The 26,948-nt window shown below is 45.1% G+C and overlaps 1 protein-coding gene across 2 annotated transcripts; it reads left to right on the top strand.

Moving 5' to 3' along the window:
• The first annotated feature begins 21 nt into the window (after window positions 1-21).
• Window positions 22-26,635, top strand: ERLIN2 (ER lipid raft associated 2). Of its 2 annotated transcripts, none has more exons than XM_083589009.1 (12): window positions 22-88; window positions 6,275-6,396; window positions 8,373-8,454; window positions 9,141-9,187; window positions 12,514-12,575; window positions 13,538-13,663; window positions 14,050-14,123; window positions 14,689-14,747; window positions 15,657-15,748; window positions 16,288-16,377; window positions 19,990-20,069; window positions 20,903-26,635. In XM_083589009.1, exons 2-12 carry the CDS (start codon window positions 6,290-6,292, stop codon window positions 21,089-21,091), a joined length of 1,008 nt encoding a protein of 335 aa, XP_083445135.1. In that variant the 5' UTR covers window positions 22-88; window positions 6,275-6,289; the 3' UTR covers window positions 21,092-26,635. The 2 variants fall into 2 exon arrangements, with proteins under 2 accessions (XP_083445135.1, XP_083445134.1); XM_083589008.1 differs by having other exon boundaries at window positions 44-2,752; window positions 2,982-6,396.
• The last annotated feature ends 313 nt before the right edge of the window (window positions 26,636-26,948 follow it).

Below are 26,948 nucleotides of genomic sequence, written 5' to 3'. Positions count from 1 at the left end.
GAAGCGTCGGGGGCTGATGGCGTCACGGGAGCGACGACGCGGAAGTCGCGGCAGCAGCTGGTGCAGGAGGAGCAGGTGGCGGCGGTGAGTGCGAGCGGCTGAGGCGCGGGGTGCGGGGGGTGGGCCACTTCCCAGGCCGGCCCTCCTTGGCCCCTGGCCGCCTTCTTCCTCCTCCCCGGCCCCTCGACTAGGCAGGGCCTCCTCCTCCTCCTCCCAGCCGGGCTCCCACCCCTCTCGCCCGGTTACAGGGTCCGTCTTGCTTCTGCTCGCTCCAGCCAGGCCTCCCTGCTCTAAAGCCAGGACCCCATGGTCCTTCCCCGGCCCTCCCTCGCCTGTTCTTTTAAGGGCCACCTTGCCATTGGTTGTAGCCATGGGGGGATGCAGGGGGGGCAGCGGCCGGTTCCCAAGTCAAGAATTAATAAAAAAACACTTAACTCGGTTCTGCCCCCCACCCAACATAAAGCCTGCTACGCCCTTGCACCCTGCTTTCTTTAAATAACAGTAACAATAATAAGGAATTTTTTGTCTCTCCCTTCCTACCCAGCTGACACGTAGGGAGCCGCTTTTTACATCCCGAAACTTGTTGACCTTTTATTTTATTTTTTTAGGAGGGCCCCATCTCTGTCCTGCCTCGCTAACTGGTTGGTTATTAGCAGAATACAGATGTGGGTGGCGCTGTGGTCTAAACCACAGAGCCTAGGGCTTGCCGATCGAATCCCCACAACTGGTTGAGCTCCTGTTGCTGCTCCTGACAACCTAGCAGCTCGAAAGTGCAAGTAGATAAATAGGTACTGCTCCGGCGGGAAGGTAAACGGCGTTTCCGTGTGCTGCTCTGGTTTGCCAGAAGCGGCTTAGTCGTGCTGGCCACATGACCTGGAAGCCGTCTGCGGACAAACGCCGGCTCTCTAGGCCAATAAAGCGAGATGAGCGCCGCAACCCCAGAGTCGTCCGCGACTGGACCTAATGGTCAGGGGTACCTTTACCTTTACAGTGCAATGAAATCCAAAGAAAGCCAGGCAAGGGGGGCGGGGCAGACCAGAGTGAAACTCAATAGATTAAAATAGCAGGTTTTTAAAAATACAGTATGTATATTTATATTCCCAGAACTCAAAACTTTTTAAAAGACTGGGAGATTTTTTAAAAAGAAAGTATTTCAACACACAAAAGAAGGTTCTAGATGAGCTCTTCCCTTCTCATAACGAGCTTGTGAGGTAGCCTAGGGCTGTGTTTTGGTGTCAGGTGGCCCAGGATCTCCCAATGAACTTTGTGTCTGAGCAGTATTTGGAGCCTGTCCTCCTCAGTCCTTCTCCAGTGCTCAAGTTTGCTTAACCACGCTGGCAGTCTTGTGTGTCTGGCACCAGCCATTTCCTGAAAAGGCTTAAAGGAGAGGACTTGGTCAAGCTCCAGTAATTAATGTCACATTGAATGCTGTAGCCATTGGAGAGAATCTGCCCAACCCCTACAGCTCTGTTTTGTGCATATTTACTTGTAAACAAGTCCCAGGTGTTCAGTGGGGTTTGTAGGTAAACAGGTGTGCTGCCCACAGAGTTTAGAGCTCTAGACTTGGCTAAGAAGGCCACTGGCCTGATCCAGCAGGCTCTGTCTAGTCCAGCATCCTGTTCTCACAGTGGCCAGCCAGATGCTTGTGGGAAGCCTGCAAGCAGAACCTGAGCACAACAGCACTCTGCACACCTGTGATTCCCAGGAACTGGTATTCAGAAGCATACTGTCTCTTGACAGTGGAGGTAGAATATAGCCAGTCTTCCAAAATTCAGCTTCTTTGGATGTTCATGAGTTCATGGGTTGTGAGAAAGGGGAAGGAACCTTTCTCTATCCGCTTTCTCTATGTCATGAATAATTTTATAAACTTATAACATGTCGCCTCCTACTTGCCTTTTCTCTAAACCGAAAAGTCCCAAACGTTGCAACCTTTCCTCATAGGGGAGTTACCTCACCCCCTTGACCATTTTGAGATCTCAAATACTTTTCAGCTGTTTTTCTCCTGCTTTGGTGGGAGATGCAGTGAATTGTGGGCTATGTGGAAGGGCAAATAACATTATTGATAGATGAAGTTTCGTACTGTGTTGTAGCTGCTTCTCTTGTCTTTTGATTTGTGGATTAATGTCATGTGGACATTCCTTATATCATACTTCACCCCAAGGTAGAGCTGCCCTCCTGGGGCCACCACCCTGAAAATTCAGCAGATTGGGTTAGAACCGTAAAGCAAAGTGGGGTTCAGCTTTTCATACCAAGTGAGTCACAAGAGTACTTGGACACGGAACCTGCAGGCCACACAATGCCTTGTCCTGTGGGGCGGGGGAGTGAGACCAACATTTGATGAGGACACCCAGCTCTCAAGTCAGCTAAGCAACACCAGGCTTTGGGAAGGAGGTGTGAAGCTCTGGCAGTGTCCTAGAGCCCTCCCTCCTCTTTCCTAAAGCTGGGAAAGCACTAACTAGCCTAGTGCTTTTGGAAAGGCAGCCTTTGGAAAGGCTGGGGGGTAGGGTGCCAAATGTTTCTGAGGGCCACATGTTGGACCACCCTGCTCTGGAAGGTCCTTTCTCTGCTTTGCAGACTGCATATCCTTTCCTATCCACTCCACTTCCTAGTCAAAACCATTTCTTGTTTTGTGAATTGTCACCTCTCCAGTGAAGAGCTTTCACAAGCACCAAATCCCTGGTACTGTCTTGTAGCTGCATCTCAGAAATCACCATTGTGGCTCTTGGATATCTAACATGCTGGGTACAGATAGGTAGCCGTGTTGGTCTGCCATAGTCAAAACAAAAAAAAAAATTTTCTTCCAGTAGCACCTTAAAGACCAACTAAGTTAGTTCTTGGTATGAGCTTTCGTGTGCACGCACACTTCTTCAGATACTGAGAAGTGTGCATGCACACGAAAGCTCATACCAAGAACTAACTTAGTTGGTCTTTAAGGTGCTACTGGAAGAAAAAAATTTTTTTTGTTTTAACATGCTGGGTAGTCTGGGGTGTTTTGAAGTAACGTGAGTTCTCACCTCTTGGCTTTCTAGAAAAGAAGTCATTCTCACTGTTGCACACAGACACATCCTGGGAAGAAGTCCTGTGACTCTTGTGTTCTCTGCTTTAAGAAACAGCAGAGTTGCATAGCCTGTGTTCCTGTTTTCTATTCATCTTAATTCTTATCTTAATGAGAAGAGAACAGGAAATAAAGTTATTTAAGTAATTTCCTAAAGTGTCCATGGACTTCTCACAGCAGAATGCATTGCCTTGCTCACATATGTTGTTGGCCTCCATCCGTCTCAGGAGACTGTGGAAGATTGTGCCATTGGGGGTAAAGTCAAACCATTGGGGCTCTGTGCTCCTCCCAGCGGTCATTTCTCCTCTGGTCATTGCTGTGGATACAGGACCTGACAGTCTGCCTCCAAGCACCGCAAAGAATTCCCACACAGCAGGGTTAATGTTCCTAGTCTTCGTGTCAGGTTTGCTGACACCTTTATAATGCAGAGTTGGTCTGCCAACAGGCCTGAGGCCAGATCCCTTGGGGATCTTGCTGTCTTTCATTCTGTGTACATGACCGAGCCATGTTGCTGAGATAGAATGCTGGGAATGTGGGCTTTGCAGAGCACACCTTTTTTTGAGACTATGTCCTGCCATGTGATGCCCAAAATCTTAGATGAATGCATCGCCTGCTAACAGTGTGTGGCTGGGCTGATTCCTAGAAGTAATCGGGTTGCTGCTCTGTAGACCAAAGGTGAATCCCAAGGCCCACATTCCCTTCTGGACAACTTTACAAGAGCCACATGCCAGTGGTGGGTGGGACCTGAAGCAAAAACATTCCAATACTACTTTTGCTCAGTAGGCCAGCTTTTATGCACACTGCTCTTCTTCCTCTGTGTACTAATAATGGTAATAACAATCACGCGCACGCGCCCCCGGCATTATCTGAGTTCAAGGACACATTCCGGCCAGCCACCTGAGAGTCTCAAATAGGTATGGGGAGGGATGTGGTCTGGGGAGAGTCCCATGGGGCAGATTGAGAGGTTTGGAGGACCACTTTTGGCCTCTAGTCCTGAGATTCCCCACCTGCAATATAGGCATTTATGTGCTGTGGTTGCCTACTGCTGGCAGCACACTGATTTCTGAAATAGTGTCCATCCTATTCCTCAAGACATGCAGTGTCCATCTGATGGATGTGAGAAATTTGGGCACAATCCATTGGGAAGTCCTGTGTAAGATGAATGGTACATGGATATAATGCTCTTGTACATTTGCTGCTCATTTCAATGGGGCCACCCACCTCATGAGGGGCAAGCAGAAAGAGCTTTTCTCTAATGGCATCATGAAGACGTAGAGTCGTCCAGGATATGACCCAGAGATCTTGCCTCAGGGCTGCAATCCTAGCCCCACTTACCTAGGAGTAAACCACAATGAACTCAGTAGGGTTTGCTTTTAAAGGGTAGACATGGGGCACTGTAACTTGTTTGAGAACAGTAGTATTCCTTGCCTCAGCAGCAGATCAGAGACAAAAGGGAGTGAAGCCAGTGATGTGAGAAGAGTGGAAGGAGGGTAGCCGAAGACATAGCTGCAGCCAATTTTTGTGTGTGGATCTAGTGTTACAGGCAGAATCTCCAAGGGGAAGAGTCATAGAGTATCTGCTTTGTGTTGTAGAAGGTCCCAGGTTCAGTCCCTTGCATCTTAAGGTAGGGCAGGGAACGAGTCCTGTCTGAAATCTAAATAAGTTTCTGCCAGTCAGTGTAGACAATACTTTACTGAACTAGAAAGACCAATGGTCTGGCTCAGTAGAAGGCAGCTTTCTGTGCTCCTATTTTCTATATGCACAATTTTCAACTTGCAAACTGGGCATCTGTCATCTGGGGAAGATAGATGTAAGCTGCTGTGGTGGAGAGGAGGAGAAAACAGAGAGAAAATGTGAATCTGGAGCTTGTTACCCAACATTTTTTAATTAACGGTTTTTAGTTAGGGTTGTTCACCTGATTAAAGAAATATTCGATTATTAATTTCACAGGTTCTAGCCAATCAGTTATATTTCTATATAAATGCACATAGACAAGACCATAATTCCAAGGAAATATCATACTTCTCCTTAAGTTTATGCACATGTGTTGCAATATACATAATTGTAGAAGCATTCCCTTCTACACAAGAGAGAAGTTCAATGGCATGTTGTCATTAACCTCTAAAATTAACTTTAAAAAGAAAAGCACTGCTGGTTTATTGAGGGAACCACTTTTAGTTTTTGTTTTGTTCAGTATTGCAGCTCTTAGAATATGGATTTAGTGCCTTTTAGTTGAAGTTGCACAAAATGGACTAGGGGCTTGTAAGGCACATCTCTTTCAATAGCCCTTATTTCTTGATTCCTTTGGATATGTAGCTTCTAGTATGTTGGAAGCTCCGAAGGGAGTGCTTGAGAAACACCCTAGGATTACAGCCTTTGCTCTGAAGTGTCCCTCCCAAATAATCTTATCTAAACAGACTTGGCAAAGTTGATGTGCAAGTGATGGTTGTTCATCATTTTTGCTAGCTGTTTGGGAGGAGGGACAAGGCTTATGATCCAGATTAGCTTCCCCCAACCATGAGTCTTGAGTTGTTGTTGAGTGCAATGCCCATCATCTCCAGCCAGCATGGCCAACAATCAGGGGTGGGTGTGTTTGGGTGTCTGTTTGTGCAGGGATTGTAGTTCAGCAACATTGGAGAATCCAAGTTTGGAGAAGGCTGCTCAGAAACCTTAGCTCCTGGTTATTGGAAGTCCTGTTTCCAGCTTGTGCAGTTTCATTAGGTTCTGCCCACACATTGTGAGAAGTAGACACTTGTCTTAAAAAAACACACACAAAAAAAACCACATCCGAGATTCTCAGGAGATGGAATTTGAAGCAGGGAATCAAAAGACAAATTAGGCAAGCAAGACAGTCCTGGAGGATAGGACAACAAAGGACCATCAGCTGTGGTGGATGAAAGAGAATCTCAGTGTTCCAGGGCATAGAAAAGAATTGAGAGCTTCGGGACAAACAGGAGATATTAGCCTGTTCCTTTGTGCTCTGTTTGGGAGCTTGCGATACGGCATTTGGGCATGGAAGGAGGATAGGACAAAGTGGACCTCGATCTGATCAAGCAAAGGGCATTCTTAACTGCTTAATATATAACGCTCTAAGGCAGGACATCCTGTCCCCAGAGGTTCAGAATAATGGGCCTAGTTTCCACACAGAGCTCTAAAGTATTGCAGGACTCATTGTTCTTTTCTTTTCTTTCCTTCCCTGCCGTTCTCCTTCTTGTCTAGATTATACTCTCAGGGATGACTCAGCTGGGTGCCATAGCAGCGCTAGCTGCCAGCCTGGTGGCAGCTGCTCTTTTTTCTGCAATACACAAGATCGAAGAAGGGCACATTGGTGTTTATTACAGGTACGTGCAGGCGCTTAGAGGGAGCTCCACTTTCTGCAGATGTGTGTATGTCAGTTTATACCGCTCTCCAGATTATGGTTTCTAGGATCAGAAAGTGGGGGAAGCCCTTAAACACTCAAAATAGTTCCCTCTTCCATGCAGCTTCGATTTGTTTCCTGTTTAGCACTATTGCCATGGTGAATGAATCAAATGGCTCCTAGGAAGAGTCACTGCCAGTCAGTGTAGGCAATACTAAGCTAGATGGGCAATGGTCTGATGTGGTATAACTTGTACTATATAAGGCAACTGCCTTTATTCCTTGTTCCTAGTTCTTGCCCTGCAAAACAGAACTGGAAACCCACTTCAAACAATGGTTTCTCTTAGGTAAGCACCGACCATACCCTGCCAATTTAATCATTACAGACTATAGGTTATTAATTTTTATTCCCTTTAGAATATATGCAGGAAGTGTCAAGCCCTCCCAAGGTAGCTTCCAACACATACAAATGCACATTATCAAATAAAAAGAAGCATAATAAAATATAAATGATTAAAAAACCAAGAACCAACGGTAATACACATTCAGCCTAGTACGGTAAGTTAAAGAATTATAAACTAAAGTAGCCCCATATATACAGCAGCCCAGTGAATCTCACATTCAGGAAGAGAAGGCAAACACAACAAATGTCTCTTGAGCGAGAAAGGGTTTTGAAAGAGGAACCGTGTGCAGGAGAGGCAGCGGCAGCAGTGTGCAAGCCTGCATATTTTTCTTAAGAGTGAAGAGTGCTTTAGAAATGCAGATCTATCTCTGTTTATTCTGTGTGTGCTTCTGCCAGTTTTTGTCTGTACTGATAAACTACTATACTTCCCCTTTTTGTGAGTAAGCACCAACTTTCCCCCCCAGCAATAAAATCTCTATATCTGGATGTACTGAGTGTACCAAAATAAGTTCTACTCAGTGTATACTCATTGAAATTAATCAGCCTAAGTGAGTCATGCCCATTAATTTCAGTGTGTCTGCCCACAAGTATGGCTAATGTTGGATACAATCCTGTGAATCCTCAGATTCTGAGAATGTGTATCTTGTACGGTAGAGTTCATTTTGAACTCAAGTTGCCAAGACTCTAGGATGTGACAGTCAACCAATTCTCCAATTCACTCCAATGGAGGAGGCTGTCTTGCAGCATCATTGATAATTTTTTAAAAAACTTGTATGCTGCCTTTCAACATAAATATTCTCAGGGCAGCTCGCATCAGTTAAACAGAACAAGAAAATGTACAACAAGCATAATAATTAAAAGAGTAGGTGATATTAACAGTAAGAGAATAAGGCCTGTGGCGTAGTCAGTTCCAGGAAAACCTCTTAAGAAGAGTCTTCCTTATGCAGGGTGCCACAACCAAGAAGACCCTTCTTGCAACTCACCTCTAGCCAGGAGCATCCAGAGGGACCTGAAGTGGCAATCTCGCTGCAAAGGCAGGCCAATGTGGAGTTAGGTGCTCCACCTAGGGCTTTCAAAGGACTCACCAGCACTTTGAATCATGCTTGGAAATGAACCCTGTGAAGATGTTTAAGATACGTTCCCACTGACCATTCTTGGTGCTCATTGGCGGTGACAGTGAGTTCTGCTTTGTCCATTTGCAGGTGCAGTTTGGATTCAAACCATGCCTGTAAATGGACATTTTCCCTCTGCAACAAACCCCAGCTGCACCTGTGAATGGGCAGCCTCAAAGACACTTGCAATCGGCACCAATCAGCAATCTCCACTTGCCAACGAACAATTGGATGCATGCTTCAGGCTCCCAATTATTTATTTTTTCTCAGATGCATTTTCACCTGACATCACATGTGCAGAAAGAGAACATGTTTTAGGGGAAACTGCCTCTCAGGCCAAACTAAGACCCCTGCTAGGCCTGTTCTAAAACTCCCATTATTCTGCACCAAGGATCACAGCACTGCCTGATATAAATGCACACATTTCTCTCTTTGTTTTTAACAGGGGAGGAGCCCTGCTGACATCCACCAGTGGGCCTGGCTTTCACCTAATGCTCCCTTTCATAACCTCCTATAAATCAGTACAGGTACTTTTCATTTTTATGATCTCCTTACAGGAATGTGGCACATAGAGTTCTTATTAGTTGCACCCAAGTAGTCTGGGATGCTGTATTAGTCTTTCTTCCTAATGGCAAGTTCAAATTCTGAGCCTGGAAAAGTGTCATAAATTGTTATTGTTATTGGAATGTAGCCTGCTGTGTAAAATCAACCTTGTTACTCTGGTCATCACTGGCATATATTTCCTGAATGAAGGGACACAGGTGGCGCTGGGGTCTAAACCACTGAGCCTCTTGGGCTTGCCAATCAAAAGATCGGTGGTTCTAATCCCCATGATAGAGGGAGCTCCCATTGCTCTGTCCCAGCTTCTGCCAACCTAGCAGTTCGAAATCACACCAGCCCAAGTAGATAAATAGGTACCTGGTTTCTGTCACGATATTCTGTTGCGCCAGAAGCGGTTTAGTCATGCTGGCCACATGACCCAGAAAGCTGTCTGTGGACAAACGCCAGCTCCCTCGGCCTGAAAGCAAGATGAGCGCCACAACCCCATAGTCACCTTTGACTGGACTTAACCGTCCAGGGGTCCTTTACCTTTCTTTCTTTTTTTTAACCTTTATTTTTCCTGAATGTTGCCCCGGTGGGAATGTGATCGTACGCCATTGTACGCCATCCAGTTCATTACAAATCCTTTTGCTTTCTTTCTCCATCTCTCTAGACAACATTGCAAACAGATGAAGTAAAAAATGTTCCATGTGGCACAAGGTGAGTTGTAGCCCCAGAATTGAATTTGGTGCCTTTATGTCCTTCTCAAGCTCACAGGTTGAGGCTGCTTCCCATATATGCCGTTTTGGACCTTCTTCGACTTCTGTGGTGCCTCTGTGCAGTGGCACTGAAAAGCGGCTCTGCTGAGACAGTAAATGGAAGCACCTTGCCCCAAATTGCCTTATTATGCTGTATCCTGAAATGTATATTACACCTCTATGTAGGCTGGGCGAAGTGTGTTCTTAAAGCAGGCTTAGCTGAGCGTTTAGAATCAAAAAGTAGAAACGGACAGTCCAAACCTCTAAAACAAGATATCGCACATCAGAAGTCGAGCTTTCCATGTTAAGAAAAGCCGAATCACAGTGGTGCCCCGCAAGACGAATGCCTCGCAAGACGGAAAACTCGCTAGACGAAAGGGTTTTCCGTTTTTTGAGCTGCTTCACAAGATGAATTTCCCTATGGGCTTGCTTCGCAAGACGAAAACGTCTTGCAAGTTTGTTTCCTTTTTCTTAACACCGTTAATACAGTTGCGACTTGACTTCGAGGAGCAACTCATAGAACGTAGTGTACATAGTAGCCTTTTTTGAGGTTTTTAAAGACTTTGGTGATTTTTGAAGCTTTTCCAAAACTTCTTTTGCAGCCATTTGGTAAGTTAAGCTTTTAAAACTTTTTTGGGGGGTTTTGGATTTTGGGTTGGGGTGTTTGGAATTCAAGGACTTGGTGTTGGGGAGGGGTTTGCAAGAATCTGGAAGCTTGTTTTTTTTCCCCTGCATTTTTATGATTTTTTGTGACCATTGGGGCACTCTGCTGTTTTTTAAAAAAAATTATGGATTTGAATTTCTGTGTGCTGGGTGGCTGGGGGAACAGTTGGGGAGGGGTTTGCAAGAATCTGGAAGCTTGGGGTTTTTTTTGTTGTTGTTGTGTTTTTTGTTTTTTTTTTTTTTTGCATTTTTATGATTTTCTGTGACCATTGGGTCACTCTGCTGTTTTTAAAAAAAAATTCTGGGTTTGAATTTTGAAATGCTCTTTACAGTATGTGTGACTTTAAAGAGCACTTAATAAACTCTTGTTGTACCAAATTTGGCTTTGTTTGGACTTTTTTTTACCATAGGAACGCATTAATTGATTTTCAATGCATTCCTACGGGATTTCGTGCTTCGCAAGACGAAAAATTCGCTAGGCGAAAAAATTCCCGAACGAATTAATTTCGTCTTGCGAGGCACCACTGCATGTGGTTTGGGTAAATAGATGCACATTCATTAATTGGCCTTGTTTGCTTATATTGTCATTGCCGTAGACGTGAGGGAAGTACAAATAGCTGTGCAGGCTCCTGTTTGGACAGCCTACTCACCCCTTTCTTCCCCAGATGCCTTTAACCTTCTGTTTGCATTCATAAGGGCTAGAAACATAGGTTATGGGGAGTTGCTTTGGTTTTTCAAAAGGAAGCTCAGATTTTTGGGATCCCACAGCAGATAGCAAATTCTCTGTATGTACAGTGCAATTTCTGACGTATAGGGTTGTATTCAACTAAGTTCTTGGGAGCGGAAGGACTTCTCTGGGAAAAATGGAACTTCCCCAAAACTGCTCCAGAAGGTTGGGAAACCCCTAGACCAGATTTGCAGCAAGCAGTTGTGGAAGTTGTTTCCGCTCACGCAGTGACTTAGCAGGATTCAACCGTGTTGGTTTGCCTGCACTTAAAACCTCTTTTAAGGATGCTTGTGCAATGCATTACAGAAAATCCTTTAAGAAATGTGATTGTATGACCTCTCTAGGCAATTAAGCGCCTGATGGCGCCATGTTTTCCATGCAAATTAGTTTTTTTCCTTCTGAATGGGATGTCCTTATTGAGTTTTACTTCTCAGAAGAAGCTGTGAAGCTCTCTGTACCTGCCACTAGATGGCATTTTCTCCTTCACTTATGTCAAAACGTTCCCTCTATAGCATTTGGTGTTTGGGGTGAAAGCTACTTGCGTGGTGGCCTGAACTAGTTGGAATAGCCTGCAAAACAGAAACCGTGCTTGCGAAAACAAATGAAAGTCAGTGAATTCTGTTCTGAAAACTGAAGTAACCCATTACTGAGAATATTTTTTAGTCTCAAAGCTGAATACTCAGATGGCTCAAACAAATAGTTTGGCTATAAAATTAACCATAGATCTACGCAATTATCTCTTTATTGTCATAGTCTGTTGGGAGGAACTCAAGTGCCCTAAAGCATGGGCAACTCATTACACCAGGGCCAGACAACATGGTACCCTCCTGCCCCAACCAACACAGCCAGGTCAGGGATGACGTCTTGGGGGGAAATGCTGGGTGTGTGCTTAAAGAGCAATCACTCATGCAGTTATATTTTTTTGTATTCTTTGTTCATGCTCTGCGTTGCCACAAAAGGACTTGACCCCTTAAATAGCTAACAATTCACTTTAAAATAAGCAATAAACCTTTAACCACAATTCACACAGCGTGTAGTTAACCTATGGAATTTGCACCCTTAAGGTTGGTCGCCAACTTGGATGGATTTAAAAGAGGGTGAGACAAATTTGGTGAGGCGGATGCTATCAACAGCTACTAGTCATGGTGACCATCTTCTAAATCCACTGAATACCACTTGCTGGGTATCAAAACTGAGTATCAAAAGTGCATACCTAAGCCCTGCTTCTGGGCTTCCCATAGACATCTGATTGATCATGGCAAGAAAAGAATTAGATGGGCTCTTTTGACGTTCTCCAGATCAAGCCAGTTTTCCCATCTAGTTCAGAATCCTGTTTCCTGCTACAGTGATGAACCAAGTGCCGGTGGGAAACCCACAAGCAGTGCATGAAAGCAATGACTGGCTCTGTTTTTGCTCTCCACCAGGTGGTCTTTAGAGGCATGCTGGCTCTGAAGCAAGAGGTTGCATAGAGCTGCCATGAGTAGTAACAATGTCTCTGGGCAGTGGAAGCCAGCAGAGATGGAGCCTGGTGGGCCTCTCACGGGACAGCTTCCCACATCTATACAATTCTTTATCCCATAGATCAGTGTTTCTCAAACTGGGGTCCCCAGCTGTTGTTCGACTACAACTCCCAGCATCCCTAGCTAGCAGGACCAGTGGTCAGGGATGATGGGAGCTGCAGTCCAACCACAGTTGGGGCCCCAAGTTTGAGAAACGCTGCCATAGGTCCTGCATACGTGCTAGAACTAGATAAGAAATCCTCCCTGTTTCGATTTTGCTCTTTTTTTTACAGTTTGTTGGTTAGGCACTGGGTACATTCTAGTCTTCGATACATTCTGTCTTCATCCCTAGGGTGTGTTGTCAAAACACTCACCTCTCTTCGCACTTTCTTTCTGCAGTGGAGGAGTGATGATCTATTTTGACCGAATTGAGGTTGTGAACTTCCTAATCCAAAGTGCCGGTGAGTTTATTTAGCTCTGCTTACTTGTGCTTCCTTTTCCGGGCTGTGGCATGGAGGAGTGTGCAAGAGTTTGGGGGCTGGATTTGCCACACAGAATGTTCACACCCGTTCCAGTAGTAATATAGTTTTATTTACTTTGAAGATTTACGCCCCACTTTTCAATCAAATGAGTTTCAAGGCGGCTTGCAACAAACAGGTAATGATAACCACACAAAAAAACAACAACTTTTGAACATACTCTCTTGCACACATATTGCAGGCATGCACCACACAGCAGCAACTCTTACTCCTCTGACAGATAGATGGGGCCAGAGCCTCCTTCCCTTCAGTTCTGCAATACCAACGCAGCAGACAGCAAGGAACCTAAGTAGCTGCCTTATGCTGGGTCCAGCGCTTTGGTCCATTTAGCACAGTATTGTCTACACTGGCAGGCAGTGGTCCTCCAGGGTTTCAGGCAAGACAATTCCCACCACTACCTGGAGATGCTGCTGACTGAAGATGGTGCCTTATGCATGTAATGTTTTACTACTGAGCCCTTCCCCAAAGAGCAGAGTGTCCTTGTCCCTTGAGCTGCTCCATATTTGTCCAATGGATGAGGCCCAGCTGGCTTCCCTCTTGTCCAGGGAGTCAGGGCCTTCCCAGAGGGCCAGAATATATTTTTCTTCTCACCAGTCCTGGTGAGGCATAGTGTATTTGAGCCCTGATAAAGTGCAGCAGACCCATAAGCTTTGTAGGAAGAACTGGAGTGAGATTGGCTCTTCTTGGGTCATATTGGGAGTCATCAGACCTGCAGTCTCCATTGCCTGGCCTGAAATGCCTCCAGGTCTACTCACAGTCAATAGTGCCCACCCCCAGTGTTAAACAGAGACTACAGGGTGCTGCCTCCTGATGTTGCAACCTGCTACTGTTGTTCAGCATGAGGGCTGATCTGAGCTAACAGCACCCTTTCCTCTTCTCACCAGTATATGACATAGTGAAGAACTTCACTGCAGATTATGACAAAGCTCTCATCTTCAACAAGATCCACCATGAGCTCAACCAGTTCTGCAGTGTCCACACTCTCCAGGAAGTTTACATTGAATTATTTGGTGAGTGCCTTGATCACTAAAATGGAGGTGGTACCACTGATGTGACCCACTTGTTAGCATCTTTTTAAGGGTTGTGTGTGTGTTTTTAATGCGTTCTAGGCTGTGCGTGTCCAAGTGAATGGAGTTAGCTCAGTCTGTAGAGCATGAGATTCTTATTCTCAGGGTCATGTGTTGCAGCCCCACGTTGGGCAACAGATTCCTGCATTGCAGGGGATTGGACTAGATGATCCTAGTTATCCCTTCCAACTCTACAATTCTATAATTCCATGAATGAAAAGCTGCTCCACTTCAGAGGCATGTGGTACTCCGTCCAACATGACTAATTCACACACCACACTCAATTATCCTTTAAAATTGTCTAATTATTTGGTTCATTATCTTACCAGATCAGATTGATGAAAACCTGAAACTGGCTCTCCAGCAAGACCTGACATCCATGGCACCAGGACTCATCATACAGGTAACCAAGAATATTAGGGGTGGGGGTGGAGTTCTGGTCCAGTACCAGACAGGGGATTGAAGAGCTGCAAGCTAGACTTAACATTGTCCCACTTTGCTCATCAAACTTGCTGATGCTCCTGGATAGATCTTAACATCAAGCAAGCAGAAGAGCGGAATTAATTTTTCTTTTTGTGCTGGCTTTTTTGTTAGCAGAGCCTGGACGGACAGCAGATAATTTGAATCTTTTAGAAGTCTGTGCAAAGAATTTGGTGCCATGCAGCACCCACCCAAATAGAAGGGCCACCCCAATTTTGGGGGATCCATGCTGGGGTCTCTTCTGCCAACTCATTGCTAGACTCTCCTGCGCTACTTTAGACTGCATCAGTTGCATGCTAACAGAATGAGGGTGGAGACTGCTTCCTCCCATTGCAGATTGTATTGAGTTGTAACATGGAGAGTCTTTCCTTGATTAGGCAGCATCTCGTGCTCCAGATGGATATATGATAAGGTCGCTATTGACTGAGTTGAGCACATGCTGCTCAGCAGCCTCCTTCCCTCATCATCCTCCCTTTTTATTTCTCCAGGCAGTTCGAGTCACAAAGCCAAACATCCCAGAGACAATTCGGAGGAATTACGAACTCATGTAAGTAGCAGGTATTCTCTCCTTCGCTTTCAGTACAGTTGTGACGGTGTGTAGCTAGTCCCCTGGGCTAGGTTCTCATACTCAAACAAACCATGTTTTGGTTAAACAAACCATGGCCAAATGCAAACCCAGGCACTGCACCTAGGTAACCCATGCAGTTCGTTGTAACCTGGTGTGATGGTGGCCACCAACTCACATAGTTTTAAAAGAGGATTGAACCAATTTCTGTAGGATAAGTCAGTACAAGTCATGATGACTGTATGCTACTTCTGTGCCCAGTAAGATCAACAGAAGATGGCTACCACGTTCATGTCCTGCTTGTGAGCTTCCCAGGAGCATATTTTTCACCCATGTGGGAAGCAGGATGCTGCACTGGAAAGGTTTCCAGTCTGCTCCTGCGGGACACACACTCTTAACTTTTTGTACATTGTGTGGCTGCCCTTGTGGATAAGCAGTTGTTCGCCTCTCATAGCCAAGATAGTTCAGTATTGCATGCTTATTGTCAGGGCATTCTTCAGCTACAGAGTCTTCTCTCTCTGGACCACTCATCGTTGTCTCACCAGCGCTCCCCAGGCTCTGAGCCTTCTTCCCTCCCACCATTCCTCTGCATCCAACAGGTGGGCAGGCAGGGCCATAGCAGAAGTCGGCAGAACAATGCATGTCTCAGTATAGTAGGCTAATTTCTGCACATGCTCATGTACACCTCTCTAGCATCCATCCAGGCTAGCAAAAGGCATTATCAGAGTTCAAGGACACATTCCAGCTGGGCAAAAACAGACAAAGTGGTTGCAAAGCATGGCCAGATAGGGAGGCCTGAGGTTCCCCACTCCAGTTCTAATCAGGCTGCTTCCAGGAGCATCTGCTGTTTCTGCCAGTGTTTTACTTATTCACCCGTCTTGGTCCCTCTAGGGAGAGCGAGAAGACAAAGCTGTTGATTGCAGCTCAGAAGCAGAAGGTGGTGGAGAAGGAAGCTGAGACGGAACGCAAGAAGGCTCTTATTGGTTTGTGTGGATATTTATTTAGAGAACAGCACATGGAGTTGCATAGCACATAGGAAGAGACTTCATTCCTATGGGGATGTGAGGCAGGCGTAGCCGATTCATCAAGAGGTTGGTGGGAGATGAGGTGATGACAAAAGGCTTTGCTAAATAAATTGTGTGCGCAGCATCTAATTTGTGCACAAGGAGATTCTTGATTGCTGCCCCTCTTGGTTCCTAGACCAGGCTTGCACACATCTTATCAAGGCAAAAAGCGAGAGAGTTTGGATTGAGAAAACTGTCCTATTGGTGAGATAATCACAGTTGTTCATGGACAAGTGGTAATGTGCCACGAGCTAGTCTTAATCAAAGAGGGAAGCATATTCCAAAAGAGAAGGTGTTTGTTACCTTGTTGTTTCTGCAGGGATGGCAGGAGGGGCAAGTCAGTGTTTTGAAGTAGATGAGTTGAGCTTGCCAGGTGTCTTGCTGTTCCAGGAACTAATTAGCCATGTTGACCATCGGAGTTGGTTCCCATAATCATTGGCCTATCTTTCCTAATACAGAGGCAGAAAAAATAGCCCAGGTGGCTGAAATAACATACGGGCAGAAGGTGATGGAAAAAGAAACTGAGAAGCGAATCTCTGAGATTGAAGGTAAGCAGCTATGGAAAAGATTTTCCATCTGACCAAGGATGTCAGAGCACAAATAGGCTTAGTTATGGGCCTGGTGGATCCCTCCTTTCTCGCAGATGAATATTTTAAGGTCCAATAAAGATGAAGTTGGCCACTTTGCAGCTAAGAACATCAGCCTTCCCCAACCTAGTGCCCTCCACATTTTTTAACATCAGCTCCAGTCATACCTGCATTGACTATGTTGGCTAGAACTGGTGGGCATTGCAGTTCAAAACCTCTGGAGGGCACAAGGTTGGAGGAAGACGGACCACAGGATACTTGACAAAAGACAGGCAGGGACTAGAAGTATGTGGGTTATTTATTTTGCCATTCTTTTATCCTGCCCTTCCTCCCAATGGGAGCATAGAGCAGTTGACAATGCAATATTGCATACAAAGCTGTGAACAGCAGTAACCATTTGTTAAAACCTCACATCCAAGCCAGATGGTAAAACAAAATATAAACATCAATAGTAGACGTGACAGTAGCAAAACCATTAAAAAGTCACATTCCAAAGGCCTGGGCAAATAGAAAGCATCTTAGGTAAGGTAAAGGTACCCCTGCCCGTACGGGCCAGTCGTGTCCGACTCTAGGGTTGTGCGCCCATCTCACTTAAGAGGCCGGGGTCCAGCGCTGTACGGAGACACTTCCAGGTCATGTGGCCAGTGTGACGAAGCTGCTCTGGCGAGCCAGCACCAGCGCAGCACACGGAAACACCGTTTACCTTCCTGCTATAAAGCGGTACCTATTTATCTACTTGCACTTAAGGGTGCTTTCGAACTGCTAGGTGGGCAGGAGCTGGGACCGAAAGACGGGAGCTCACCCCGCCGCGGGGATTCGAACCGCTGACCATGCGATCGGCAAGCCCTAGGCACTGAGGTTTTACCCACAGCGCCACCCACGTCCCTACAGAAAGCATCTTACCTTGATCCTATTTATAGAGGACAGCCAAATGCCCTTTGGGAGGGAACTCCATAATCGAGTAGCCACAACTGAAAGTGCCCTCTCTCATGTTGCCAGCTGCTGAGCAGAAGCTGGAACAACAAGTGGGGCATCTCTGGCAGGTCTATAGAGCTGAATAGTCCAGTTCTGAAGATGGCAGTCCATTATGTACCTGGGTCCCAAGTCGTTCAGTGTTTTATGTCGCCAGGTTGCAGCTGATTCAAGTAGTCCACACATGTGGGGAACATTCCCCCCCCCCCGATGTTTCTGAACAGCAGCTCCCATCAGCCCCAGCAGGGCCAAAGGCCAGGGAGGATGAGAGTTGCAGCTCAGCAACATCTGAAGGGCCCAAAGTTCCCCACACCTGAAATAGTCCTTGCGGTTGAGAAACGTATTTGGAGCAGCACCATCGAGGGAATTGCTTTTTATCCCCATTCTGCCTCCACTGATTGCATACCTCCACACTTCCCTGTTTCCAGCCATGTGTTTCTTTGCACATGAGGTTGTTTAGTTTCCTCAGCCAGAATTCTGTAAGCCAGAAGAAATCTGCCAAACGTTTCAGCTCCCCTGGTATTTGTGTTTGTTTGTGTTTCTGTAGAATTTGCAACTCTCCTTCCACAATTCAACATGTCAACCCTGGATACCTTTGTCCTGCACATAGAACTGATGCACTGTAGCAGAGCATGTGCTATGCATGCCACAGTTCGGTTCTTGGAGCGCATGAAGCTGCCCTGTACTGAGTCAGACCAACAGTCTGTTCTGGCCTTGTATTTTCACAGACGGCGCTCCCCAGAGTTTCAGACAGGAGACTTTCCCAGCCCAAAGCCAGGGATTCAACCTGGGACCGTTTGCCACTGAGCTACAGCCCATGCCCTCAGCCAAAGAGCTGCTGCCAGTTGATTACAACTGCAGGCATGTGATGTGGAAGGATTTCCCCTCCTCTCTGTCATTCCTATTGTCGGGCAGATTCCTGGACCTGGGAAAGGCTGTGCCGGCTGCCTCTGAGCAGCATGTCCCTCAATCCTGTTAGGTTCATTAAAGGCCCTGTCAAGCTTTGCAGCATCTCGCTGAGGAGCCAATTAGTGGTTTACAGATCAGCAGTCTCTCATTAGGCAGTCCCCAGCAGAGCGCTGGTGGTTTTCTTTCTCATCAAGGCACGTTGCCAGGTGCCAGGCCCTCGATGCAGCCCCCTAGGAGTCGGGAGGCCCAGCCGAACCCTCGGCAGAGAATGTTTGGCTTTGTCCCAAGCCGTTCCAGCTGCTCTGACAAGTTGATTGCTGTGTGCTCTTTGAATCTCAGGCACTCTCAGCTGTTGGAGTTGGTTGCAGCTGCCCTCTTGGTATGTGAGCAGAAATGACCAGCTAATGGATTGATGTGTTTTGAAACAACACGATCACAGACTCCAGGGGAAAAGTGACAGGCTTCCCCCCCCCACACACACACACACACTTTTTATCTTTTTCGTTTTTTAAAAAGCAGTTTTGCAAGAGTTGCTTTTAAAATCGTGGGCTTTCTGCGCTTAAGAGTTTTCCGAACAAGGTTTTACACCTCGTTGATCAACTGCCGGAGTTTGTGGCTGGGTCTCTAGAATTTCATGCAGCAGGTTGAAACTTCTTTGGTTTGTTTCTTCCTGAAAATCACAAAGGAGGGAGCGGGAGGGAAATGGAGGGCGCCATAGATTGGAAAGGGCAGAGCTGGTATAATGCCACTCAACACTCTGGGAAACAGGGGTGGTTACTCATAGCTTGTGTAGTTTTCATTTAACTGCACTGAGTGAGGCTGAATGATCTTGAATGCACCAAGTTAGAGGAGGCTGATCTAAAGTATCTCAGTTGTGTCTTTTTTGTTTTCATAGTATTGAGTTGCTTGTGCACCACTTAAAGACCACAGCAATTAAGTGGTATATAAATTGTTGAAACAACAACACCACTTGTAAATAAGCCCACAAAAATTGCTAGCCTGCCCACCCCCCAAAAAAATACTAGCCTATTGTGGCCTGGCAGAGGATAACTGCCTCTTCTGTAGCAGTCAGTTACATCTCTATATTGGAGCTCTCCATCCCTCCTTCTCTGTTCCTCTCACTTGCCTGCATGGAATTCTCTGAACTCTCTTGTGTCAGTTCTTCTTGCCTGTTTCTACCAGACAAATCCTAGCCTTCATGATTTACAGAGATTCATCAGTCGTTACAAATAAGGGATGGGGGACCTGTGGCCTTCCAGGTGTTGTTGGGCTCTTTAACTTCCATTGCTCCTGACCTTTGGCCATGCTGGCTGGGGCTGGTGGGAGTTGTAGCCCAACACTCCCTGAGGGCACCAGGTTCCTCATCCCTGTATTAAAACAGTCTGACTCGCTAGCGATACAATCTGAATGGGCGCAAGTGAAATTCTGTTCTCTGCTTCCTCCCCTTCATGTTCCCTTCTAACTATTGCCAGCCAATATCCTAGGATCCCAGACATTTCCCTATTTCTGCTCTGGTTCAATCCAAAATTGTGCTGGGGCTGCAGGGGGCGGAGCTTGGACTTTGGTAAAGCATTGATTACAACCATGAAAACTTGTGCTGTGTTTTGAAGGTGGAAATGGGTAAGTAAGGGGCTTTCCGGGGACTTGTACAGCTTCCCTATACTTCTAAATCTCCCCTTCCTCTTTCTGCAGATGCTGCATTCCTTGCTAGAGAGAAGGCGAGGGCAGATGCTGAATGTTATACTGCTTTGAAGATGGCAGAAGCCAACAAGGTTAGCTGTTCTTCCACACAGCTGGCATCCTCAGCTTGGGGTTGCAGGTTCCCAATGGCTCATACTCCTGCAGGGAAACAAACATGGTGCTGTCATGGTGCTTTGGACTACAGCTGCAATCAATCCCAGCTAGCACTGCCAGTGATCAGGGATGTTGGGAGCTTACTCTAATAACATCCCAAAGACATCCCCATATTGGCTACTGCTTCTGTAGATGCAAAGTCTGTGTGATTATGATTTGACATGGGTTTGTGGTCTCTTGGGCCTAGTTCTTACTCAGATTGCAACTGAGCTAAGTAAAGACTGAAGTGCTTTAACACAGAGATGGGGAACCTGAGGTCCTCCAGATGCTGTTTGACCACAACGCCCATCATCCCTGACCATTGACCATGCTGGCTGAAATCTAGCAGCTTCCTGGAGGCCATAGCTTCCTCATCGCTGCTCTAAAATGTCATGCCCTCCCTGCATCTCACTTAGCGGCCCGACCATCGAGGCACACACAGTTCCTTTTTTGTATCATTTTTGCATTGTTTCCAATCTGTCGTCAGCCACCTTGGAGATAATTTGATCCATAGGCAGAACCTAGGTCTCCCAAGTTCACCTCCACTGTCGGAGGCAGTATGCTTCTGAATATCAGTTGTTATAAACTGCAGGAGGGGGAGAGTGTTTTTGGCGCTCAGGTTCTGCTTGTCCCACTGGGGCATCTGGTTTGTGAGAACAGGATGCTGGACTAGATGGGCTATTGGCCTGATCCAGCAGGGCTCTTTTGACGCTCTTGAATTTTAAAGGATCTCTCTAACCCTGGGCTCTTGATGCACTTTCTCTTCTTGCAGCTAAAACTGACTCCAGAATACTTGCAGCTCATGAAGTACAAAGCAATTGCCACCAACAGCAAGATCTACTTTGGCAAAGATATTCCAAACATGTTCATGGACCACGCTGGGACTCCCACAAAGTCTTCAGAAGGACCCACAGAGGAGCAGAGAGATGAAAACTGGCTAGGAGCAGGGGAGGGTTTGTGAATCTTGAGTCTGGCCAACAGGGCAACCTGATCTTTGAATGAATGGAACTGATGCCTAGCGCCTCTCCTCAATGTGATTTCTTTCTCTCTTCTGGGATGTCGGAGAAGAGCCAGGCAAAGCTGTGCTTTTTTTAAAAAAAAAAAGGTGTTTGGGGGGGAGGCAGGCTGGTTTGTTGGAAGCACATAATGGGACAGCTTCCTGACTTATTTCTCAGCAGTCAGATTCACTGTCATGTTTGTGCTCGTGTGGATGGAGAAAGCAACACTAAGAGGCTGCAGCATTTTCCTGATGGACTCTGCAGCCAATCAGTTTCATTGCAATTAAAGAAGGGGAGCCTTTTCTTGCTAGAAACTGTTCTTTCCTCTGGCAGTTGTGCACATGTTACAAGTCAAGTTCAACAGGTGGGTGATAAGCATCTTACCCTGCAAATTCAGCAATCGGAAGGAGTTTCTCTCTCTCTCTCTCTCTCTCTCTCTCTCTCTCTCTCTCTCTCTTTCTTTCTTACTGGTCTTTGAGTGCTTGATGTAGCCCAAATTTGATAATATGCACACCAGCTAGATACCAACTACATGTCCTTCCTGGATTATTAGGATTCATGAGCATGCTGTCCAACCGTTGGATTTTACCTGTAGCATATATGTTGACCCCATTCCACCCTCAAATAAAGGTGCTATGTTTTGAATTAAAACACACAGAGACACTACAAATTCTAGATTTTGGCTTGTGTTGTGGAGCATTAAATATCAGCACACTAAAGGGGTGTCCAAATGGTGCTTATTTCAGGATGCATCCATACAGTACGTCTGAACCCCACAGTCCACCATCCTCTCCTGATGTGCTGATAGGGACAATCACAGGACCAGTGTTGGGTGAAATGCAGGCTTTGCCCCCACAGTAATGGTCTGTCTAAGTGCAGCGCTCGCAGGGGAATAAGTTACCTTTTCCAGGAATGTTACTTCTGCACGAGAGAGCATTGGTCAGCCAGATGGTCACCCTGCATTCGCAAATTAACCCTGGCTTGCATCCCTCTTTCTAGACCATGCATGCAAAACTGGTCATCCATCAAGCCAAGCTCACCAGCCATGTAATCATGGCCTGCTAGATGTTTTACACACACACACACCAAGTTCCAACTAATTTACTAAGACCCTAGCAGGCCACCGTACATGCCTTGTGTTTCAGCTTGGCAAATCTCTAGTTGCACACCTGTGTTCTAGATTGTAAACCAGCAGTCAGATTCTCTGTTTCCCTCAGCTTCATGGGTGCAACTGTGCTAGTACAAATATTTCAGTGTCTTCCTAGAGGAAGGCATCTGGTGGATTCCCACCCCATGCTTGCTCATAGCAAAGGTTTCCAGCGGTGAATAGCATTACTTTGTACTCGTTCTGACCTCATTCTTAGCTCTTGCAGGGTTGCTTTTTGAAGTGATCCTTTGAGTGATGCTTTGGGGGAATTATTTTTGAATTGGCATCAATGCAGTTGTGGATTTTTGTCCTGGGGACAGCCCTGTGAGCTGCCTTCAACTTACGTAGTTGCATCCAAGTTCTTCCATTAGCAGTAAACTCTTCTTCAGATGATGCCCTTGGTTAGACTGTAAATGTCAGACCACTTCCTCTAGATTACTCCCATTAGTGTTTGTTCTAGAAATGGTTTGTTCCAAAGCAGCTGGCAGACTTTGATTTAGAGGTGGGCTTTGCTTTGTTTCCCTGATAACTGTGCTATCATACATTAGACTGTGCTATAAGTGTGTTCAGTATGAGGTCTGTAATGGGGAAACTCTGACCCTCCAGAACTGTTGAATTCCCAGTTCCCATCAGCCCCAGACAGTGTGGCCAGAGGTCAACATCTAGTATCCCGTTGTTGTGTTGGGATACTCAGTGACGTCTGTTTTTCAGAGATCATATTAAGCATATGCACCTTGTAGACCTTGGATTCTATCCAGTGCTATTTCTACTCATAGTGGGCCCACTGAAATTACCATAACAGAGATAGCTAACTTAGGCGATTTTAATGGGTGAATGGGTGTTCTCTTGAGTATGTGTTAGTTGGACACAGCTCCTTATTATCAGCCCTCAATACAATGCCAATGGGTATAGTCAGAGTAAGAAGACCTGGAAGCCTATTACATAACCTTGATTAGTTACACACAAAATTGGCTGTGTAGTCAAGGCCTTCATTCTTGCAGTGTGTGAAGCTTCTCTTTGACATGACAGATAAGTGGATTTTGGAGTTGTTGGTTTGTTATCAGGCCTGTCCAGTGCCACCCTTGTCGACAGGTTCCTGGCTTTCAAAATACTCATTGTGTCTTATAGCTTGCTGCTCTGTGTTTTAAACATGGCATGGCCTCTTTCATAAATGGGGCTGAGATGCAAAGAAACACTAAGCTCTGGTCTCCAAAGTACTTATCGCTCCTCTATTTTTGCTTCCAACCATAGTCCCATTCTTCCATACCAGGTTAGTACAGAGCAACAGCTACATCATCTTGCTAAGGCATCATCTTGCTAAGTTCTCCTCTATATCTGCCCCATAGTTGGGCGGGACATCACAATTATCCAGCTTCTGCTTCAAAACTTGTTTTGTTTATGCATAACAAGGGTCAACCACAAAATCTTTCTGCTTTGCTTCTTGCTATCTCTCTAGTTCTGATTCTGCAAATGCCCTGGAATAATTTTTGAATGAGGTGTTACAGATTTCTGGGACTAGGGCTGATGTGAATGTGCTTTTTAAAATTAGTCTGGTTGCCACAATTCCTGGCTTAATGGGATGCTTGCCATAGGTCTGTCTAAAAGGGTGGTTTGGACAGTCTGATAGACTATACTGTGGTGTGCTGTGCTCTTGCAAGATGACTTTAGAAGTGAACAGCAACCACAGGCTACTTCTTCCTTTTGCTTTCTTAACTTGTCCTTTCAATATGCAAGTAGGACAGCATCCCGAAACTGCATTTTTGTAAAACGGGAATAATAAGTTGTAAGTCTGCAGTCCCTAAATGGGCTTAGAGAGTCCCAAACACTTAGCCAGATGTGCCTTAGATTTCTTTCTGATGGTTCCCACATTACAAACCACGGGTCTCCTTGGCTTCCCTCACCCCACTGCTTTCTTGTATGCATCTTCCACATGCAAAATAGAGTCCCCCCCCCCCAGTTCCTCTTGGAGTGAAAGGAGATCCAGATTATTGATGCTCCCAAGGTGTGTGTGTGGTCCACTCAAGATGAAAGGTACAGTCGTTGGGAACCTCTTTTAGTGTAACATTACAAACCGTTCTGATGGTGATGTATATTCAACACCTAACTTTGAAAACAGAAAAAGCTGTACTGTACTCTGTCCTGTGGTAACTCATATTAGGCTTAGTTTCCATTGAGGTAGTAGAACCTGCATTGGGGCTTCATATTGTAGGTCTGGCTCATATGATTGCTGCTCCATATTTTTCGTGCCCACCTAGCATGTCTAGGGGGATGTGAAGTTGACATTCTTTTCCTTGACATGCTATTCTTCTAAGTGCAGGTTTAAATTTTAATGGAGGAGCAAGCATGTGATCCCTCACCTGCAGTCTCCAGTGGTACATTCCAGGGAAACATTGACCACGTCTGTGAAACTTTGGCCATTGTTACCCAGCCCTGTTTTGAACTTTAGTGGGTTTGTGCTGAGTATCGCAGGCGCTAAGGGAGAAGCTGACCTATGTGATATGCAAGTATTTCTTAAGCAAATTCTTGAAAGATTGTGGTGTTCTGTTTAGCAAGCCCCACATGTCCATTAGAGGACCACATACGAAGGCACAGCATTGGGGATTGAAAACTACATTATCTTGAGTTCATGCTGCTTGCTTGGGACAGGAGAGCTGTTCTGTTGGAATCACTGAAAATTACAGCAGTGATTTGAAAATTGTAGTGTCTTTTAATGTCCATAAGGTGATTTTACCAACCACTGGACACCTTAATAAATAACTTGATATATGTCCGTCCATGCCTCTTGTAACATGAGAAACAAGAAAATGAGTCTGATTGTCATAGGGACTTGCAGTGTATGTCTTGATTCCCTTTCCCTCAAAGCACGTTTCTTTCTCACACTTAACCTGAGCATCAGGAGGTACTGATTAACTTCTTAATATGTGAAGCAACCTTGATATAGGGGTGTGTGTGTTGTTAATGTATCTGTGATTCATCCGTGTTTTTTAAATATTAAACATGGATGGCAGAAGACAAACTTTCACAATGAAATTTGGTAGAAGGTACGAGAGAGAAGAAAGGGGGACCTTTGCTAATAAATAAACCTATTTCTGTCTAATGATTTGCTTTGCTGCCTTCTGTTTTTTCTCCCTGCACCCCAGCATGATCCACCAGCCAGGCAAAATGCATCATCTAGCCTCCGAGCTGAAGCTAGGAATTGTTTTTGTGGCACACACCTGAGCTGATAATGTCAAACCTATCTATTTTCCTTTTGCATCAGAGTACTAAGTGAGCATCCAAAATCCAGAATGAGTTAAGCTTAAACATCTGCTCCAGTCTTGCTTTTGGATTGGTTACTTTATTGCTGAACTTGAGTGGCTATTTGTCTATGATGTGAATATGCTAGAATCTACCTGATGCTACATGTCAGTTTCATCAGGAAGTTACTAAAGCGCTAAAGTGGAATAGGTAGGCACTGAAGTGTGTATGTAGCTCTTTTCACATCATCCTTGCAGTAAAATTCCTGTCTAGTATTGTGTCAGATGCTGGAATAGAAAAATACACAATTTCCCCCCTGGCTTTCATACTATCACACTTTGCAGATAGTATTATGCATGTAAAAGAATGTAAAAATTAAGTGGGAAAATGTTTATATTAGACTTGTGGGATGCAGTTCCTGATTTTTTTTTATTTTTGGTCCTGCTGAAAGGGTGGGGGATATTTTCTTACACAAGCTTTTTTTAACTAGCAAAAACTAAATTCCAGCAAAGCCAAAGTGTATTATATGACTTCTTTTATATGACTCTGATGTAAAAAGATTGGTTAGAATAACTAAGTCTTTTGATTCTTTTTATATAGAGAGAGAAGTTCTCTAAAGAAAACTTAAAACCACTATTCAATAAAGAGCAGCAAATATTAATGTGAATAAAGAATTAAGGTGTAGATTTCTCTTGATAAAACAATTAAATTCTTTCCAACCTGTTAGGTACTGGAAATGCAATTTAACAATTTTTGTTGTTGTTTTAAGTGTGATCGCTGCTTCGTTAAAATGAGATAGATGCCTTTTCTGAAATGCTCTTTGGGCTCTTAGGAAATAACTTTTTTATAATTCCCTTTTGTATGTGCATTGAACAAAGTAACACTGAATATATTTTCCTCCTTTTTCCTGTGTGCAAGCTTTGCAAAGAGGATGTGAATTCTTAAAACAGATTTTCTTAATGAGGGGGAAATGTTGAATATCACTGTCTTGGCCATCATCCGTTCAAATATGCTGCTGTCTTTTCTGACTCTCTTGGAATGTTTTCAATAGCAATTGTGTATCAGATTAAAACCAGCCTCTATGTTTCAGTATTGTAATGAATAAAATGTTCTTCACTTTTAAGATTAGTGTCAATGGAATGGGCAGATCCGTTGTGTGTGGAGGGGGATCAGTGCACATTCTGCTGAGGTTTGAACTATTTATATAAGGGCTATCAAAATATTTGCATAACTTAGGAGCTAGGCATTTTCACCCATGTCTTCCATGAACACAGTCTTAACATTAAGTCCATTAGTGATTGTGGAGGCCAATTCTGGATCCACACGTCCTTCCACAGTGGGAACATTGGTTTCTGGGCAGGAGTTGATCACAGTGATGGTTTGCCTTGAGAGAATCTTTAAACCTCTTTTGTTGACCACCAACATTAGGCTTTCCA

The sequence above is a fragment of the Podarcis filfolensis genome (genome assembly GCF_964270895.1).
Source record: "Podarcis filfolensis genome assembly, chromosome: 15".
Taxonomy (NCBI): Eukaryota; Metazoa; Chordata; class Lepidosauria; order Squamata; family Lacertidae; genus Podarcis; species Podarcis filfolensis.
Note: the sequence above shows the minus strand (reverse complement) of the source record. Positions and strands in the feature narration are given on the sequence as shown.

Bases quoted from the DNA above. Each gene is read 5' to 3' on its own strand.
- ERLIN2 (XM_083589009.1), top strand. From the start codon at position 6,290: ATGACTCAGCTGGGTGCCATAGCAGCGCTAGCTGCCAGCCTGGTGGCA. The intron at 6,397-8,372 runs GTACGTGCAGGC...TGTTTTTAACAG, and splicing joins CACATTGGTGTTTATTACAG to GGGAGGAGCCCTGCTGACAT. The intron at 9,188-12,513 runs GTGAGTTGTAGC...TTCTTTCTGCAG, and splicing joins AATGTTCCATGTGGCACAAG to TGGAGGAGTGATGATCTATT.